The sequence below is a fragment of the Harpia harpyja genome, chromosome 17 (genome assembly GCF_026419915.1).
Source record: "Harpia harpyja isolate bHarHar1 chromosome 17, bHarHar1 primary haplotype, whole genome shotgun sequence".
Lineage (NCBI taxonomy): Eukaryota > Metazoa > Chordata > Aves > Accipitriformes > Accipitridae > Harpia > Harpia harpyja.
This window is the reverse complement of record NC_068956.1, coordinates 12,265,281-12,285,874: the sequence shown is the minus strand read 5'-3', so window position 1 is coordinate 12,285,874 and position 20,594 is coordinate 12,265,281. Positions and strand designations below refer to the sequence as shown.

At 46.0% G+C, this 20,594-nt stretch overlaps 1 protein-coding gene across 1 annotated transcript in view; it reads left to right on the top strand.

The window, feature by feature from the left end:
- MAML2 (mastermind like transcriptional coactivator 2) overlaps positions 1–6,677 on the top strand; it is a 221,718-nt gene extending 215,041 nt beyond the window's left edge. Inside the window, exon 5 of the mRNA XM_052812768.1 lies at positions 1,969–6,677. Coding sequence (XP_052668728.1) covers positions 1,969–2,951 — 983 coding nt within the window. The 3' untranslated portion in view covers positions 2,952–6,677. The remainder of the gene's footprint in view (positions 1–1,968) is intronic.
- The last annotated feature ends 13,917 nt before the right edge of the window (positions 6,678–20,594 follow it).

The window sequence follows — 20,594 nt, the reverse complement described above, 5'->3', positions numbered from 1 at the left end:
AATGTGGTGCTACCTTGGTAGCAAGCCCATTTAGAATCATAGAATCATTTAGGTTGGAAAAGACCTTCAAGATCATCGAGTCCAACCATCATCCATACCCACTAAACCATGTTCTGGAGTACCTTGTCTACACGCTTTTTGAATACCTCCAGGGATGGTGACTCAACCATTTCCCTGGGCAGCCTATTCCAATGTCTGACAACCCTCTCAGTAAAGAAATTTTTCCTAATATCCAACCTAAATCTCCCTTGCTGCAACTTGAGGCCATTTCCTCTCGTCCTATCACCAGCCACCTGACAGAAGACACCAACACCCACCTCACTACAACCCCCTTTCAGGTAGTTGTAGAAAGCGATAAGGTCTCCCCTCAGCCTCCTTTTCTCCAGACTAAACAGCCCCAGCTCCCTCAGCCGCTCCTCATAAGACTTGTGCTCCAGGCCCCTCACCAACTTGGTTGCCCTTCTCTGGACACGCTCCAGCACCTCAATGTCTTTCTTGTAGTGAGGGGCCCAAAACTGAACACAGGACTCGGACACCGAATTTAACAACTTTCCTCACGCTTTGGGAGCCACCCAAAGTGGTACAAGAATTTAGCTTGTGCTGTGCCATGTGGCAGAGATTTCCTTGGCTAACCCACTTGTTGTGTGAAGAAACGTCTCCTTTCATTTGCCTTGAACCCAACTTCTCCTACCTGCACTTCTTGTAGGGCTTGTACTGGAAGCAACAGTAGGGAAGGGAATTAAGCTGTGGAGCAGCTGATTCTGTATAGAGGGGGGTTCTCCACAGTGCCATCTACACTGGCTGTGCTTAGAAAATGTTTGGTCTTCTTCAACCAATCTCTCAGGGATTAATTCAGAGCCTTGCACTGCATAAGCAATCAGCCTACATTGCATAAATGACTTATTGTGGCCTCAAAATAGAGACTATGAAGCTGCAAATCTGCCACAGAAGTGAGCTTGTGTTGAGTTTTGGAGACTGAAGAGAACAGAAACCTCTCTTCTTCTGATTCATTGGCAGATGTCAGGTACAGGAAAATCCTCCACTGGGCAGAATTAGCCACAAGTGTTAGATTTGTGCCAGCTCATAACTTCTAGTTTTCTGATGCGATGCACAAAAGGTGATGTTCATGTGCAGCAAATGCCTGCACATCAGGCATCCTGTGTGGCTCCCTCATGGGCAAGTCAGTTTCTGCAGGGGCAAATGGCCGTAGCCCAGCTGGGAATAGAGCTTAGAAGGGGCACGTGTGTGGCACTCACCAGGCACAGCACCGAGCCGTGTCCTCATGCCCACTCGGCCACCACGCAGGAGGACAAGCAGGTCACAGACTGGGCTGAGCTGCTCTCCCAGCACCCGGCTGGGAGGGAGGCTCTGAGCGCTGCAGATGTGGGAGATGCAGTCTTGGCTCCTGCTGTCATCTGGCACAGGCCTTTCCAGAAGGGATGGATACTGCTGCTGTAGGTGTCTAAGAAAGGTGGAAAAGGGGCCTGATGATGGTGCCTATCACTCCCCATTGTCTCTAGGGGGAGCCAAGGTGACCCGTGCCCTTAAGTAAGAAAAGTTCTTGATCTCCTCTGCCTCTGCTCACTTCGACAGGCTTTGTCCTGTCAGAGGTGTCTACTGCTTCTGTAAAAAAAGGCAGAAAAGTCTTCTCTCCTGCCCAGTGGTTCTATCTGTCCTTCCCTGCTCCAATATTTATTTGTCTTACAATGAGCACCGGTTTTGGCTTATCTTATGTCTTCTGAAGGGATGGAAAGACCACCAATGGCTTCATATAGACCAAATCACCCTTTGGCTGACAGGCATCTTTAAGGCCTTGAGCAAGTTCATGCAAGTCCTCTTAAGAGCAAAGTATCTTTTTCAAGAAATTCTGCTGCTAGAAAACTGGATTTTTAACCTGTTGGTATTTGAATGACACCACACATTGATGCACTCATGTTTGTTTTAACACTTTTGTTTTCTCCTTTCCAGGTGGTTCACCAGCTGTGAGTATGAGCTCCAACAACATGTCCTTATCCAACCCAATTTCAACTCACAGCATCATGCCCCAGAGCTCCAGCCTCATGTCCACCCCCGCTGGGACCCGAATGCCTTCTGTTCCTGCTGCTCGGAGTATGGGCTGTTACGGGAACCTTCCTTGCAACCAACCAACCGCATACAACGTGACTTCAGGAATGAACCAAATGCAGCCACACAGAAACCAAAATCAAGTCCTGCCCAGTCAGAATAACCCCATGATGTCTCGACAGCAAACCATGACGCACGGAAACAACGCAGCGGCTTTTGGGACGGGGTCGGTGGTCAACTCACAGCAAGCAAGGCCAAGCTTGAACCATGGAGCCACAGGTATCCCTGCGCAAAGGCCGGCCAACGTGATGATCACGGCTACTGCCGCTGCCCAGAACTGGGCCCCGCAAGAAGCTGCAGTAAAGCAGCAGGATGCACTGAAACCCACAGGGGTCCGTTTCCCCACCGGCACTCCATATCCTAACCAGTCTTTGCAACGCAACGTAGGCAACCAGCATTTTCCTCAGCGTGCAGTGGCACCTCCTAATCAGTTAACAGCAGGAGTCCAAATGAGGCCTCCTCTAAACCAAATGCACCAGACTCTAAATGGACAGTCTGCTGGCTCACTACGAGGTCTCAACATAAGACCTAACCAGCTGAGAGGACAGAATGTACCTACCTTGAATCAGCCAGGAACCAGTATGACACCTCCATCATCTCTGCCATCAACCAGTTTCACATCTACCAACCAAAACTCTCGGGCTTACCAAGGAAGTGACCATGGTAATGACCTAGCGTTTGACTTTCTGAACCAGCAAGGTGACAGTATAGGACCTGCGCTCAACAGTGACTCAGACTTTATAGATTCTTTACTGAAAACGGAACCTGGTAACGATGACTGGATGAAAGACATCAATCTTGATGAAATTTTGGGGAACCACTCGTAAGTGACAGTACCAAGGGTGAACCAGATGAAGAGGCAGTAAGGACATTAGCTTTCTCTTTAGATGCCAACAACCTGCTTTATTAATTCACACTTCAGTAACTGGGCTGTCCTTTAAAATACCACGTAGGGCGACTGCCCTGTTTGAAGAGTTGCTCTAGGAACAAAACTGAAGTCTCCCCTGGTGAAACAATAATGTAAGTGATACACATACCTGCCACAAAGGAGCGAGGACATGTGAAGGGTCTGTTACCTACACCGGTGCCCAGAGCATTGCAAACCCATCACTTCTTCTCATGGGGGCTGCGTGGAAAAATATGTTTAGCTTCCCACACACGCAAGCACCAGACAGTGGTATGGGTTGTGGAACATCATTTCTCTGAGTGCAAGTAAGAGCCCAAGCGGTTCAGAGCTCTTCAGCCATCGTGTTCACAGCCCTTAACTTCCTCCGGACTACTCAGCCCTGACAGCATCAGGCCCTGTGTAAATCTCATTGCATTACAAAAACTGTTTATTTCTACACAGTACAAACTCACATTTGCTTTCCCGATGATTTTGGTTTAAACCCTCTATGTTTTGTAGTACACAAAAGGGTAAGTGGTCTTGTCCAAGGGAAGAACGAAACAGATCATCAAGTGCGTTACTCAGTGCGCTCTAGCATTTGCTTTCTCTCTTTCATCAGTGCTTGCAGTGAGTATCAGAGGACATTACTGTCCTGCCAGCAGCACAATCATTTTGGCCATTGAGGGAAACATGAGATGAATTACACCAAAGCTCAGGATTCTCACTTTGCCACCATGCCCTACCCCAGGGACTCCAGTGACTTAATGGACAACGTAAGTGAGAAGGGTGCTCACGATTTGACCCTCACCGACTACTTTCCCAGTCCAGCTTAGAGGAGGGCAAATGCATGATCATCTTAACCCATAGCAAGTGTCAGGTAGTTCAGCCCAGTTCTCTTCTGTCGAACAGGTTTACCCCAGCTGAAATGCCAGCATCTCTCTCTGGAGAGAGGCTACCGTTTTGATCGCACAGCATTTTGGCTCCATCCTGCTTTCTCTTTGCTATATCACGGGAGTTGAAAGAGGTCCAGTGATGGCCAGGTCCCCCCAGCCTCCATCGGGCAGAGTACAAGAGGCTCTGCCCCTGAAACTAGCACGCAGATCAGTTATAACCACCTGGGTTACTCACAATAAGAGGCTCCATTCAGCCACATCTGTGCTTGTAAACAAAACAGTTTGGGGGAGTATTTCTGGGCACTGGACTCAATCATCTGTTCTGGGTTTGGGGATGGCCCAGCTAACATTTCCCTGAGCAATTTCTGTGCATCACTAGGGAGTTAACCAGGGGCAAGGAACATTCCCGTAGACAGTTTGCAGCCACCTTGCCTTGGAGGCTAACAGAGCAGAGCAGTAAGGATACAGGTTGTTCCACACCACTTGACCCCGGTGCCAGGGAATAGTTTTGACCATGTTAAATTTTCTCCTATAGACTTGGTCAGTAAGGGCATCAGAAGGAGGTGCTATGTCACTATAAAGCAGCTCTGTAGTGAGTCAGACAAGAGGATTCATAGATGGGAACAGATCTTGCAATTCAAATGAAAATGCTGTTCTTTAAAATGATGTGGTGCGACATGTTTCGCAGCCTCCTCTGAATTAGCTAAAACTAGATGTGGCAAAGGAATACAATGCCTACGTTCACACAGCGCCAAGAGGCATTGCTCTGCTCTGTGCAAGTGCTTTATTCTTCCTTGTTAGTGGCAGTGGGATGAGTAGACTATTTGACAATAGCCTCTGCACTTACCTGACCTATTTCTCAAGAGAGGTTTTAATAAGGCTTTTCCAGTCATTTCACCCTGTCATTTCACATGGGCACAATTTTTCATGATGTTTCAAGAAGCATCGTCACACAAACGAGCACCAGCACTTCCGGGAAAGGTTAACTTGGGCATTTAGCTAGATGTGCCAGTTGAGGCAGGCTGGTCCATGATGCTGTTCATTCCCAGACATGTTTTTCGTAAGAGGGACAAGAAAGCCTGCTGAAGCATCCCTCCTGCTGCCCAGATGATCGTTGCACACCCCTGCATTGTGTAACGTGGTGGCTCAGCTGCCCAGAAAGCTCCCTCTTCTCCCCAGTTTTGGCTGGGGTGCATGCGGTCCCTTTGATATGCCAGTACAAATTTTTCCAAGTCTTTAAAGAGCTTTTCAGCCCAGGTCACTGGTGCCCCACCTAAGTTTGAAGAGATAAAGGCACGGTCTAACAAATGAGTCCCCTGTAAATTGTGCAAAACTAGACCAAAATAGTAGCTACATGAGTTTGAAGTGAAGATCGGCTCAACTGTCTCACACACAGGCACACACCCCGTCCACGAGCAGGTCAGCAGTGACTGCCAAAGCTCTGGTAGGAACAGATGACTGCGATGCCACCAAGGCCGAGGCTGAGTTAGTATCATCATGAGCAATGGGCACTGAAGTCTGGTAACTTCATCTACCCTCATATGCCGTTGAAAAAGCCACCACTGGTTTCTGTAGTAAGACCAGATTGTTTTCCAGATCCCCAAATGATGTAGAAAAATTGTTCAGCTGAGGAGCTGGTCCCAAGACTTCAAGATATCAGCCAGTGGTGGATTCAATGCTGAGCTTTGTCCTGTTGGCCTCAGCCTGGAGTGGAGAAGACACTGGGCTGTGAGTGCCATCCCTGGGATCAAAATTTCATCCTGTCTTAAGTAAATTCAACAAAGGTAGAGGCCATTTGCAGTCCTGTAAAGATATGCCTGATGCATTTGAAATGTGAGCTTGTGAAAGACTCTTGCAACCAAAACTTGAATCCAGTATCCTTTCTTCAGAACATTTGTATTTGAATGGAGCTAGTGTCTTTTTTCTCTTTCTTTGCAATGGCTAAGTGCACTACCCTTATAGTCTATTTTTCATCATTGACCGGGCACTCTTCGCAGTATTGGGTTGTAAATATAAAGAATTATTTGTTTTGTAAACTTTTGTAAAAAAAAAAAACCACAAAAAGTAATAATATTTTGGTAGGAATAATAAAAATCATATTATTTGGGTTATATTTATACATATGTGAAATAAATCTACTATCAAAAAGTTGTATTTTATACAAAAAGTCAACGGTTACCTTTTGTATTCTATATACAAAGTTTTGTATGATACGATTGTTTATTTTTATCTGCAGACTTCAACTTTGGATTTTGGGGGAGGGCAGAATGGGATCGTGGTTAAATAGCTGGGTCTGACCCCAAGCTCACTGAAACCAATGGAGTCTTTCCATTGCCTTCACAGGGCTTTGAATCAAGCCTTTAAATCACCTTCAGATATGTTTGACATCTGAAGCTCTCCGGAAACCTCAACATGAAAACATTCCAGGTTTCAAATTTTTTCCCTGAAAAAGGCTTTTATTATTATTATTATTATTGTTATTATTATTGTAACTCTTGGAAGGCAGGTGGGACCTATGTAACTGTCATGTCCTTGTTGCATGTATGTCTGCTTTATATTTTCCCCATATTATAAACCAGTGTTTCTCTATACAGACTGAAAGGAAAAGTTGCTGTACAGAAATGTTTGTGTTTATGCATTTTTACATGTGGCTGTATATACCTCCTAGTACTATGCAGTGACACTTATTTGACTCCATTTATTTTTCACCTAAACATGAATAGTATGTTTTTCAGTAGCTATCAAAACTCTGCCAAGTAAATCAATCAAAATTATCCCAAGTGTCTCTTTTCTTAATATGAATTTTATAATGAATGTCTGTTTAGTCAACTGCTCGTTCGTCTGAGTAAATTAAAATTACAGTGATATTTTAGGAGGGCGTGAGAAAAATGTGCATCTGGCAGCTTCTGGGAGCTCAGACTGCCTCTTTGCAAGAGAGCTGCAATGTTTTCCTACTGACTGAAGACATGTTTTCATTACCAGCAAGGGTTAACAAGTAACACATGGTATTTTAGCTCCTGGTGAATGGGTTGGTGTAGTCTTGCAGCCGAGCAATTTGCTCGGGGATCCTGCTGAAGTTAAAGCAGAGAGCTGGGTACCTCAAGAGTTAGGTACCCCGAGAGCGCTGGCCAGGTCCCCAAGCCCATGCCCTGCCCTGGATCATGCCCTGGAGGTATCTGCTCTTCTCTCCTCACTAGCAGAGACCCCTAATGAGATGCCAGAAATCAGGCAACAGGCTTCTCCTCCTTCCCTCCCTGCCTGCCTCACATTATGCCTCATTTTAGCCTAAAGAAATTCCAGTGTGTACCAGATCACGTTGGGTTGTGAATTGTTTCACACAAGTATTCATCCCCGCCATGCTATTTTTAGCAGGCCAGCCCCGAGGAAGTGATGTCCCGTTCCTCAAGAGGCTTTCCTCGTTAGCTGGGCTCCATCTCCAAGTGGATGGCTCTTCCCGCCCCATGAACTGAGTGGCAAGGGGTGGCAGAGGGGACGTTTCCAAGGGACAAATGTCAGCACAGCGCTGCCTGCGCTCGAAGGCTGCGCTGTGCTATTTTCAGATGTAGCAAATGAAAAAGGGCTCCCCACACCTTAACTGCTTCACTGCTGCTGGTGATGCTCAGGGACCACCATGAAGCGCATCCGCCCTTTTAGTCCCCCTCCGCTCACCTTGCCCCGCGGGGCAAGTGGGGAGACACCTTCCTCGGCTGCTCCCCATGACCCCAGCTCTGCTGGCTGCTGCTGTACTGGTTTTTTGCCAGTGCTGCTCGGTCCCTCCATTACATCTGGCTCCCACCCGCAAATGGCTCCTGTGTCCTTCCCTGGCATCTGGGGGCTGCACGGGGAGGGACAGGGGAGAGATGCTGGCACGTGCCCCCTGCCCCGCCGCTTTGGCTGTGCCCGCGCTCCCCGTCCCGGCTGGAGATGCCGAAGCGAGGAGATGCCCAGGAGGTGCGTGGCTCTCTCCTCGCTTCAGCATCTCCAGTGCAGGTGGCAGACGGTGCTCCCCTTGCACTCAAGAGTGGAAAATAGGGGACAGTCCCACTCATCCGAGAGTCCGTCTGAAATAGGTCAAGAAGCTCATGCCCTAAAGGTGCCTCTGTCTACCCCGGCTGTAAAGGCAGAACACAGGGCAGGTGGGATGTGGGAGCCTCAGGCAGGGCTGCTGCCCGGCTGAAGAAGCTTCGTCTGTATCAGTGAGCTGAAAAACAGCCAGGGACCCTTCCCAGGCCCTGGAGCGCGGTTGTCTGTGCCACCAGGCTGTGAGGGTCCCTGGCAGTGCTTGGGTGCAATGACCGCCCTCCCAAACAGGTCCTACGACCAAGAGCCATTCCCACTTTGGGTGCAGGATAAGAGGGTATAATAATATGGACAGGAGTCACCCTGTGCCATGTGCCAGAAAACGTCCCCAGACCTGTCTCCTGTGCCCAGGGACATGTAGCCAGCAAGACCACATGGAGGGGGTGGGAGACACGGGTGGCAGCGAATATTTTCCCTGCCTGGCCAGACACAGCACAGCAGGAACTGCACCACTCCGGGCGAGGGCTGACCTTTCCCACTGCATCGGAAGCACTTGGTGGGAAGCTTGGACAAGCTTGGAGAAGTGGCACAGCCAAGAGCGCTGCTCCCTCCCACGGCAGCATGGCGGTCCGGCAGCCACAGGAACCAGGGACGACATGGAGAGGATCCTGCTGCAGTAAAAGCTTAGACCATGGTAAAAGCTTACATCACCTAATTTTTAAATGAGGCATTCTGGGTCATGCAGACTACTTTGACAGAGCCCCTTTAATAGGGTCCCAAATCATATAGCAAGTATTCATTTAAATAAAATATAAAATGTATTTCATTTTTTTCTTCTAGTTCACAAAATTGTTACAAACTAGTTCAGCCACAATTTACTGTCTTACTGGAGGACTGGCAGGATGAAATCCCAATCTATGTGCTACAGAACAGGCAAGCTGATAAAAGCAGCCTGTTTAAGACTTAAAAATCTAGGTTTTAAAACAACCCAACCCCAAACTAGCATTTGCCAAACTTGCATTTTCATTATAAGAAACTACTATAAAAGAGTTGAAGCTTAAATGATTGGTTTTTCTGTAATGATTCAGCCTCTTCTGTGCTGAAGAGCAAGCACCCAGCAAGTGCCCGCAGTTGCTGGTGAACATGTGTTGATGTTTGTGTTGCGGCTGCCTGGGTATCAAGGCTAGATGAGCTGCTTAGTCATCCTCAGGACGTGCAATGGCAGAGCCAGTCCACATCTCCTGGAGCAGCATGGTTAAAGCCCCACTGGCCGCGCTGGCATGTGCCTGGTGTGCAGCTCGCTCTCCCCAGACATGTCGTGCACTCCTCTGCACGGCTTGAGACAACAAAGATGCTCTATCTACGTTTTTTGGAGGACTGCCTGTGATGTTTTCACTCTGGCTGACTGGTCTGCCTTGTTCTACAGGACACAGTTGCTCTGTTTCATCCTTCGTGCCCAGGATCATCGGGAAAATCCTGAGGTGCTGTTAAGCATCTGGGTGAAATGCTGAGTGTAGGTGCATCCGTGCAGCTCATGTTCAAGTTAACAGATCTGATAGCAAAATCTATCCCTCAACATCGATTTGACATGAAAGGAAAGGTTCCTAGTCATTGTGAAGGTCAATGAACATCAATCACATGATGATGTCCATCATGGTGAGACAGTGGAACAGAACTGGAACCCAGAACTGGAACCGGAACAGGTTGCCCAGAGAGGCTGTGGCTGCCCCATCCCTGGCAGTGTTCAAGGCCAGGTTGGATGGGGCTTTGAGCAACCTGGTCTAGCGGAAGGTGTCCCTGCCCATGGCGGGGGGGTTGGAACTACATGATCTTTAAGGCCCCTTCCAACCCAAACCATTCTATGATTCTATGATTCTATGTAAGGGCAGAGTTTGCCCTTAGCACCATTATGTTGGAGTGACATGGTGAAAACAAAACCAGGGAATGTATTCAAATTGCCTTTTGTGCTGACCTGGTCTCCAAGTACAACAGGGAAGTTCAACTCTAGAGGCCAAAAAAAATTTAAAAAAATTAAATTAGTGCCTGAAGAGCACTAGCTCCAGGGTACCAGCTGACTGAGAAATCTTTATTACAAATTATTTTGTTATTATTTGAGGATCTGATTTGGAAAGCTCCCATAGGGTTAGTTCCGCAAACTGATTTCATGGACAACCGGGCATACATGCCAGTCAGCTTAATATATGAGTATAATTCATATATGAATGTAATTTCCATCAGTGAAAGACATCTAACTTTCTCTAGAAAAGGCATATCTGAGGTCTCAGCAAGTTGGCTGTGTCTCTTCAAATTTATTTTAGCAGGAATTCGATAAATTTTCCAAAAATGTAGTTTTTAAAGAGAGAAATGTGTCAGAAAGCACGTGCTGTATTATTTGATTCCTCAAACTTACCAGTGTCTTTAAGGTAAATACTGAGGAATATCTAAAAATGTATGCACTGGCCAAAATAACCCTTTGTGAACCTGCATGACAACTTTGCCAATGATGATTTATTCCTTTTTTGAGTTCCTTCTTCTCTTAAGGATTGTGCTTTTTTTCCATGTTACTTGTCCTTCAGCAAGACTTCTAGCTGGCATAATGTTATTCGTAGTAACTCTATGAGTAACTGAACTCTACACCAAATTGAAACTGGTATAAAGAAACCTGTTGTACCCTCTCCTGTGGTATTCTTAGTATGAACATGTTAGCCTTGCTCTCTTGGACAACCAGCCTCACAGGATGTCTACAGCAGAGGCAGGAACTCTATGTGTGTTCCCAAAAGGCTGATCAAAGCTGCAGGGCTACATGGTATCCCCATTCACATGTGAGCAACAGGTTAACTGTATTAGTACAGCTAAAATCAGGATTTCATGCATAACACTCCCTCAAAGCCAACCCTTCCCTTCATTTAAGAAACAAATCCACTAATCAAAGGAGTTTCCTCATATTTACATTGCATCTTTATATTATAATGTTCCACAATGGTCTTGATTAATTGTGTGGATCTTATTATAGTAAAGCCATTGCATGCTAATCTTATTCATTAACTTTCCCTCCAACCCCAAAGACTTAGTCTAGTCTGTTTTACAATATAATCTGCTGGCTTCTTACATACAAATACCAACAGACCATCTGTTTATGCTGGGGAGTTTAAAACGTTCTCATAGAAAATGTCTGGAGTATTTTAAAGGATTGCAAAGAGAAGCTTTCAAATGCTGACAAGATAGTGCCTTTTAAAGAAGTAAATCATTAAAAAACAGAAAAAACCCCACCGTGAAGAACATTTCATTACTCTCTCAACATTGAATATAGGTTTTTTGCAAGTGACTCAAGTGCACAAAATAGCACAAAACCCCAGAAATATTCTTTTGTTACATCTGTGTTTTTAAGCCTCAGCAGTGGCCTATTTTGGTTTCCTTTTTCATTTTTTCTTAAAAAAAAAAAAAAATTAAATAGTGTCCTTTTTATACACTTTGCTGTGCCTCCAAAGCCTCCTGCTATTAGATCAGTTTTAGCTTTCAGCAAGCGAGAGCGTGCAATAAAGAAAAACCTCCCAATGGCCACCAACACCCCAACACAGTGTAACACTGCATTTGGATGGCAGATTAGCTCCAGAAATGCTACTTTATATTAAACTATCTAAGCTTTCATCAGAGAATGCTTACACCAGGCTTTTACGGCCTTTGATAAAAGGCAAGACTTTCGAAAAGGAGCCCAAAGTCTGGCTCCCATGCCCACGCTGATCAAAATGCTTATGTCTGGCCCTCAGATTTTAGCTCCACTGTTGCCTGCAGAATAGGGGCACCTTGGTCATATGGTGTACTCCAGGCAGAAATAAGCAATGCAAATGATTAGAAGTCTAGAAAATATATAGGAAAGAACTGAAATTGTTTAGCCTAAAGAACAGGAGGTTTGAGTGGGGATAGGATAAAGAGTCTTTGAACGGATAAATCATTGCTGCCAGGGGAAAAGATTATGTATTTCCATATTGATTTGTACAGGCCAAGAAATAACAGGTTCAGGATAGATGCCAGGTGGAAGTTTTTAAAAGGAAGGCTAATACGAGGATGGACTGTCTGAGGAGGGTATGGGGTCTGAAGGTCCTCAGACAGGTTCTAACCCCTATGGTTAGGCAGCTGTCAGAAATGATACCAGTACAGTTTATCTGCTTTCAGCCAGGGGAATGGACTAAATGTCTTTGTGGGTCCTCACAGAAAGACAGAAAAACTATGGAAAACAAGCAGAAAGTTTTCATGTTGAGGAAGAAAAGAAAAAAAATCAGTAAAGAGTTTTGCAGGGCTTAAATCAATGAATACTCACCAATTCATATGAACATCAGCTCACCACCTCCCCACCCCCCATCCTGTAATGCAGCTACTCGAATCCCACTCCGCTCCCATGCCATAAAAACACAGCAGGAACCTTGAGAGAGTTGGGTTTGTCCCAACTGTCTTGCCTGCCCCTTCAGTCTTTTTCCTGGGGGGTGAAGTTAAGGAAATCTTCCATTTAAGCCCCCTTTCCTGAAGAAAAAGGTTTTGATTCTATGCTTGCCCTTTTGTGTTAAAGTTACCAAGGCAGGCTGGCTAATCGCTGGAATGATCAGAAGGTCCCAGAGATACCCGAATCCAGCCCGGAGCACGTCTAAGTTGACGTCTTTGTTCACTTCACAAAACCAAACAGGAGTAGCTTGTGTGAGGATTAGATATCGGCAATTCAATCCAGATGATCGCTTTATTATGGAAAACCATCCCTCTCCATACCACCCAGAAAGACAGCCACCACGGGATGAAGTATCGTGGGCTCCTGTTCCACCCCAGTTGAAGCTGCAGGCTTTAAAGGCAGAGTTAAAAGAAGACGTACAGCTGCTACAGGAGATGGGCTTAACAGTGTGTGAACGCCATGTGCTTGTAAGGATATTTAAAGGATTAGGGGAGAATTAAATGTTTGTCTGTCTTTGTTGTTCAGCACAGCTTCAAAGCTGGAAGACGATACTAAAGAAGATATTTCCCCTTTTTAAATACCGGAAGGGGACTCCTAAAACAATAGCTGGAAAATGCAGGCATGACCTAACAGATTTATACGCAAAGACGCTGGACAATTCTTATCAGATGGGTGAAGAACATGCTATTCTACAGTATAAAACAGTGATATAAAGTTCACAATTTAAAATACCAGTGAACAATCCCCAGCATGGACAAAAAAGCCAGCTCAAAATTCCTCTCTGGGAAACAGAAGGCAAGCATCCTGGCTGGTGGTTTCAATTTATCCCACGATGCTGGGCTGTGGGTTAACTGGCCAGTAGCAGAGCGATGCTTCCCATGGCCTCTCCGAGGAGCAGTTCTCTTGGGCAGCCACGGGTGGTCTCCAGTCCGGCTGCTGCTGTTAAATCTGCCTTGTACCTAGAATCAGAGCTCTTAAGTTCCCAAATAGGGACTGTTATAACCTTTTAGGAAAAAGCAGATCTGAGACAGAAACACTCTTGGCGAGATTCTCAGGTCAGTGGGTGCTTTCTGGGGGGAAGGCTTATTTAAGGATTGAAGGAAATTCAGTGCCTTAGCTTGCAACGGGAGGAATGGAGAGTCTCTAAAGGAAGAGACATCTTTCTCAGAGAGGTTATATGACATTAAATCAGGTTTTTACTGAACTGAGAAACTTGCAGGTTTTTACTGAACTGAGAAACTTGCAGCTCCAGGAATAGGGCTAAAGTGGTCTTAAGATACCTTGGCATGTTCCTGATCCCGAGCTATTCTGCGTAGCGTAGATGACTTTGGGGACATTGGCTAAGTTGTGGCACACACCCCACAGCAACTGCCCTCCGGACACCAGAGCTCTGCCTGGGGCAGCCACTCTGCTCTGCGCTGTGGCTGTGCTCTTGCTCTGGGCCTTTCTGTCTCCAGCATCATCTTCTCAAAATAGCAGGTCCAGTGCTTCTGAAAGCATCTTTAGAAGGCAGACCGATGGCTGTTTTCTGCATGAGGGAACATCTCTTCCAGCTGCATGTGGGGCTTTTATGGATTCTTCTTCACTGCTCTTCTTCTTTTATTCATTATAGGAGGGGCAGACCAAAGGTGAAAACCTTGCTCATTATATCTTTCCCCTCTCCTGCTCCAGCCTCTCTCTCTGAAAGATGTTATCACTGAAACAGATAATTTGCACTAGTAGCAATTGATATCATCCTTAGAGAATAAAGGAAAATTCTTTGTAACAGCAAATACTCATTCTGAGCAAACACAGCCCTGATTTCCTAAGCTGCCCATCATCTACCACAGCTGCATTACTTGTGACTTCACAGGCCCCACAGTGAAGAAAATAACTTTGTTCATCTTCATTGTCGCCGTAGTATAAATTCAAAATGCGTTCGGTTTTGTGTTAGGTTTAATCAGAGTGGAAATGTGCTCTGTATAATATTATCCAAGCATTTTTACAAGGGGCACTGAGCTAACAGATATTCAGGTTATTGAGCAATGTATTCATACAGCCAAAGGCTTTAAATCTTGTCCATGAAGAAATGTTTGAGCAGAACAAGGACATTTCTCTCCTTTCCTTCTTTTCCTTTCTAAAAGTGAATTAATATCTCTTACTGGGGACACTGGTCCATCCTACATTAATGTTACTTAACCCTTGCCTTTACAAAGGATTTTTGTGACCCTTCTCTGGTAAGGGATCACACCTCCATTTTTTGGAAGCAGGTATTCGTGCTCGGCACAGGGGAATGCCCTTGGGGTAAAGAAGTATCTTTGCCCTGGGAAATTCCACTCTTGTTTGGTTGAGACATTTAATGTTAAACCTCTGTTATTTCACTTCTCAGTTTCCTTAGGCTGGAAAGTATTTTGGCAACACTCCAGCATGACTGAAGCATCTGAGGGAGCTGTGAGGCACACACTGATGGCTCAAGCCAGGGCTCATTCTGAATTCCCGCTGCCTTCAGGCACTGCCAACCCCACAAGCACCTCTGCTCTCTGCAGCTGCTTTTGTAGCAGCGTTGGCCAAAGCAAACGTGTCCCAGCCAAAGCATCAGCCTCCAACCTGTCTCCGCTCACGAACCACCCCAGCTCGTCTATCAGCATGCTGAGGATGGGCTGAACCTGTTGGCAGAACAGCAGCAGATATTGCCTGGAGACACTGCTGAGCTGCCAGAGCAGCTGCAGCTGGGAGACGGTGGAGGACTGTGCTTCATGTCACAGTGCCATCACACCACTCTGGGGCCCCGTGATGGACAGAGGGGTGCCACCCCCAGGCAGGAAAAAAAAAAAGAAAGGTTGCCTTAGGCTTCTTTCTTTTCCCTCTGCAGTAGTGCCAACAGATCCAGCACTAAAACTTAGTTCTCATCCTGCCCCTTCCTTGTCAGGGGCAGGAATTCCCCAGCTGAGAAATGAGGGCTCTCATCTTCCTTCACAAAATCCCCACCAGTAGTGTATGTCCCTCTCAATCGCTCAAACAAACTGCAGGGACATGAGGCCCTTGCCTTTCAAGGGCAAGAAAGAGGATACTGGATTGTACTTCTCCTCCTTTTCTTTTGAGCCAAACACAAGAGACAGCAATCCTTTTCAACCATCCCAGTCCCAAACCACACAGACATGCACAGAGGAATGAGGGTATCAGGACCATCACAGTCTCTGAGTTACAGTACTGAAGGCTCAGGGGTCACTGACTGCAGATGATAGTAAGGTGACTTATTACACTCACATAAGATAATTAATGCTTAGTTTTGGCCTTCACAAATTGCAGGAGTTTATGTATCAGCACTACATCAGAGTCTTGCTATGTGGGGTAGAAGCAGTTGACATCCAAATGCTGGAATATGGCCAGAAATGGCATATTTGGAGTGGCTTGTGAAACTTGAATTCAGCCACACTTATGTGCAGACATTAAACTGATTTTTAATTACACAGTCCCATCAGGCTTTTTGTCCTGAACCTTCACTGCATCCAGCACATAGATGGGATGTCCGAATGGGATCCATTCAGGTTATATCATAGAATCATAGAATAGTTTGGGTTGGAAGGGACCTTTAAAGGTCATCTAGTCCAGCCCCCCTGCAATGAGCAGGGACATCTTCAACTAGGTCAGGTTGCTCAGAGCCCTGTCCAGCCTGACCTTGAATGTTTCCAGGGATGGGGCATCTACCACCTCTCTGGGCAACCTGTGCCAGTGTTTCACCACCCTCATCGTAAAAAATTTCGTCCTTATATCTAGTCTAAATCTACCCTCTTTTCATTTTAAACCATTACCTCTTCTATTGCAACAGGCTCTACTAAAAAGTCTGTCCCCATCTTTCTTCTAAGACCCCATTAGGTACTGGAAGGCTGCAATAAGGTCTCCCCAGAGCCTTCTCTTCTCCAGGCTGAACAACCCCAACTGTCTCAGCCTTTTCCCATAGGAGAGCTGTTCTATCCCTCTGATCGTTTTTGTGGCCCTCCTCTGCACCCGCTCCAACAGGTCCATGTCCTTCTTGTGCTGAGGACTCCAGAGGGACTCCATTTTCTCATATGGGGAAATTTAAACCAGGCATTTCCTAACTTTGGTACACATGGCATCGCAGCCTAAATATTTCTTTCACGCATTCATTTGTTGAATGCAACAGAGATTTGACTACAAAACAAGTGGCAGGATAGGCACATGCTGGCTGCTACTTCCATGGTCAAAGCTCAAGACCGCTAGCTTCAAGAGCAGGGAAGTGGTGCTCGTGTCTGTGAGAACAGAAACAGCAACCAGTCCTTTCAGTTAGTTCATGCCAAAATTTTAGAGTCTGAGACCACTTGTAGGACACTGTGTACTCCTGCAGTTGTGCACTTCTCTGACCAGCCACTCACTGCCACCCTGTTGGGAGAAGCACGCACTCCTCTTTCCAGCTGTCTGGTGCTCCTAGAAGCACTGACCAGCGTCCCCATACTGGATGTGTAATGGCCTAGTAGGCAATGAGAAACAACTCCCTGGGTAGGTCCACACTGCTAAATAAAAAGCGGTCAGGGAGAGATGCTGGCCATGAAGCTAGGTGGAGCAAATTGGCTTCTGCTCACACTAGAACCAGTTCTGGAGCAGTCTGGCCACATCCATGCTATATTGAGCCTGGTTCTCCTCTGGCCCCAATACGGCACTAAAATGTTATTTGTTTTTTGGAGGCTATTTCAAATCAGCACATCTGCTACAAAGGGAGACCCACCAGGCAGGTATTTTCATGGCAGCAAAGGACAAGTATGCTTTGCACATCTGGAGGTGCAGCAGGAGAGCACTGGGCTGTTTGAGAAAGCACAGCTTGCTGTCACTGTGCCAGAGGCTGCGTAGGGTGCTGAGGGACCAACCTGGCACAGTCCCATCCCACACTACCTTTTGAGAGCCATCACTGGGGCAAGCTCCATCCTGAAGATCGTTTGTAAATCTGAAAAGGCAATGTGAGTGTCTTGAAGGCAGCAGATTGAAGCAGTCTCCACGCCTCAGATGGTAAGCTAGCAATTAAGTAGTGTGATTAATCAAGGCTCCAGCACTTAAATTTGCTCCTTGTGCCTCCTATTCAGCATTATTAACAACCCTGTGATCTGCCATCTCCAAATTATAGTACCATTGGAAATGGCAGGAAGCTTCCTCCCTCATTGGATCCAGGGGCTTAATGTGTCTTCAGTAGCTTCCTGAATGTTTTCCACAGCTCACCCACTGCAGATAGGTTACTTACACAGAGCAGATAATCAAGTGCCTCTCAAATACTTCATTTTTATTGCACTCACTGTTAAGCCTGCCACTCCCCTGCCCTTTCATCACTAGAGCTGAACACCATATTGCTTCTAAAAGAAAGTCAGACAACTGTATGAGCCTTCCACGTGGAAATTTGAGCCATCGAGGTAAACAAAAGGGAAACCAAAAGGAATTAACTCCTGCTGTATTTTATATTCTTGATGTGTCCTTCTCATTTTTAATATCATCTCCAGCTCTTACCATCATCATTTTATTGTGTTTTATTAAAACACTACCACAAATGCACATCTTTCTTAATAGGAAAAGAAGCATAAATGAGATAAAATCAAGTATTCTCAACCATTTCCCTAATTGTAGCTATTAAATACACCAGCTGTAGATTAAGATCTCACTTTGAGATGTCTGTGTGTACATACACAATATAAAGACAGTACTATTTCAGACAATGTAGACATAAAATTACCTGTATTTAAAATGACTGTTTGCTTGAAAATTGGTGTATAAATCAGGACTGTAAAATAAAGTTTTGAGATCCAAGAGGTACAGAGACTCTTACTCTGCATATGAACACCTATCCCCACCTTAATTAGACTGCTCAGTGCAAATGCTGAGACCTCAGAAAATCACCCTCCTAACAGCTGACAATATCAAAACCAACTCTTGCCCCAATGTCCTTCCTTCCTGCCTGATCACCCTACAAGTTCTGGAAATACATTTATTTCCAGCAGTGGTGGTTTAACAAGTGCCAGAACTTTCAAATTTAACTCCTGTGAATAATTCTTACTTCATGTTTGCCAGATTGGAGATCATTACACAGATGGCAAGGAGCTGCTGAAGTGTTGCAGTCCAAACCTGTAGACAGCCAGACAGCTGCTGTGATGTATTTAGTCCTTCAGAAGGAAAGATACTATACTACTTTGTTTGAAGGGACACTAAAAATTGATCTTCTAAAACTACGATATGTTTTGCGGCACGTAATGGAAGTCCTGTCCCTGGAGCCCGAGGAATGCAGCACACAGCAGGTGAGGCAGCCGCGCTCTCCAGAACAGGGTGCCTGCACCTTCAGAGTTCACAGTCTGCTCCAGCAATAAAGTACTTACCTTGTCAGCCTTGGACTGCACTGGTATCATTGCTTAGCTATGAGCAAACGCATGCTACAGTACATTGCAATAAATCAGTATCTGCAGGGGCCATTAAAAATTAAAAGCATAAGGCAATTAAGTTGGGTGAAATGCCTGACTCCAGGCAGTGGTCTGTACACACCGAGCACACGTTGGGATGGATCCTGACGTACTCATTAGCCTGTCTTATATTTAACGCCTCACTGCTCTGTGAGCAGCCATGAGCTGGCGGTGGAAGTGAGGGCAAGGAAGCACTACACAGGCAGAGCAGCAAGCAGAATAAATATTCTGCCCATCAGAAGTGCTCTATAAACAGGTAGCAAGCTATAGCGTGCAGGATTAGGTCCAGGTTGAGTCCAGAGCTCCACATCTGTAACACCTTGCATATGTGCATGATAATATGTGTGTGACTGCATAAAAACCTGAAATGATCAAGTGACAAAAAAAAGCGCCAGAGGCCCATTGATCGTTAGCTTCTGCTTCTATCAGACACGTGGGGGGTGCAAGGCAAAAGCACTGTCAGGGTGCCATCACAGCCAGCAAAGAACCACATCATGGGTGAGCTAAGGTGACCACTCTGATGAGGTTAACCTCAAGCACAGTAATCTTGGAGACACGGTGACAATTTAAATGTAGCTGTAAGTCCCTCTTTTGGTTTTGACTAGTTTCCAGTTTCGATGGTACAGGCATCATGCATCTGCAAGACCAAATCCATGCATGTGCCCCATGACCATCTTGTAACAGATGTTCCTGCAACCACAAGCAGCTCTAGCTCCGAATCACAGCCACAGCACGTTGTTCTTCATCAGCCTCTCTGTGTGTGCCAAAGCTCTCGCTGTTTCTGACCTCATACTTTATCAGCTGATGGAGCTTGACAAAAGGAACACATGCCACCTCTAGTGTGATTTGATGATCATACATCACAGTGGGATCTCGCCAGTGACAATCCGCCCTTCCCAAGGCGCTGAGAATCTTTTATCGGCTGCCCACTGCCCTTGAGCTGTACATCAAGGAGACAAGAAAATGTAATAAATCTGAGAACCATTTTAGTGAATCAAAGGGGGAGACGAGGGTGTCTCTGGCTGTGTGGTTTTCAGAACAATTATGGGACTGAGTCATGCTGCAAATTTGTTGGACTCACTGATGTGGACTACTAGAGAGGAAGGCACAGTGTGTGAAGCTGCCATTGCCATGAATTATTTAATGCGCTGGCTAACGGGGCACAAGAATGCATGAGTATGGCAGGGGAAATACGGGAGATCCATAGAGCCATAGCAAGGAGAGCTAGTTTTAGGATGAATATGATTTTAATGTTGGGGCTGGAGTGAAGGGGACAGGGTGACCATTTTCAGAAGGGATTAGGGCTCTCACTCCCTTGTTATTTATAGGCCTTTCAAATAACCGTGTTGGGTTGTGTGATGGGGAAGAGGGGGAGGGAGGGGAATGTCTGATGAGCTGTACCGTGTAAGGGCAGGTTATGACAAAGACTGCAGCAGGGAAGTGTGCTTTCTTAGAGAGAATCATTTGAGCACATGGTCCTGCTTCGTGGACCACCCTTTGACCACTGTAGAGGCATGATTCCTCCTCTGCTCTGGCACCTGATGCTCCAGGTACATTTAGTCAAGGAGCCACAGACCATGACCAAACATCCCCACAAGACCCCTATGAGCAGGTTGTGTCGGGATGCCTGGGACATGTGACTGTCCCTAGTTTTGGGGAGCACTGTGCTCACAGTGCGAGACATGACAGGCCTGTGTTCGGCTGTGCAGCAGCAAAGCTGGGAGGTTCCAGGGGTAAGAACATCTGGATTTGTAACATCTGGCACATTCATCTATCATATACCAGATGTATAGACTACACAT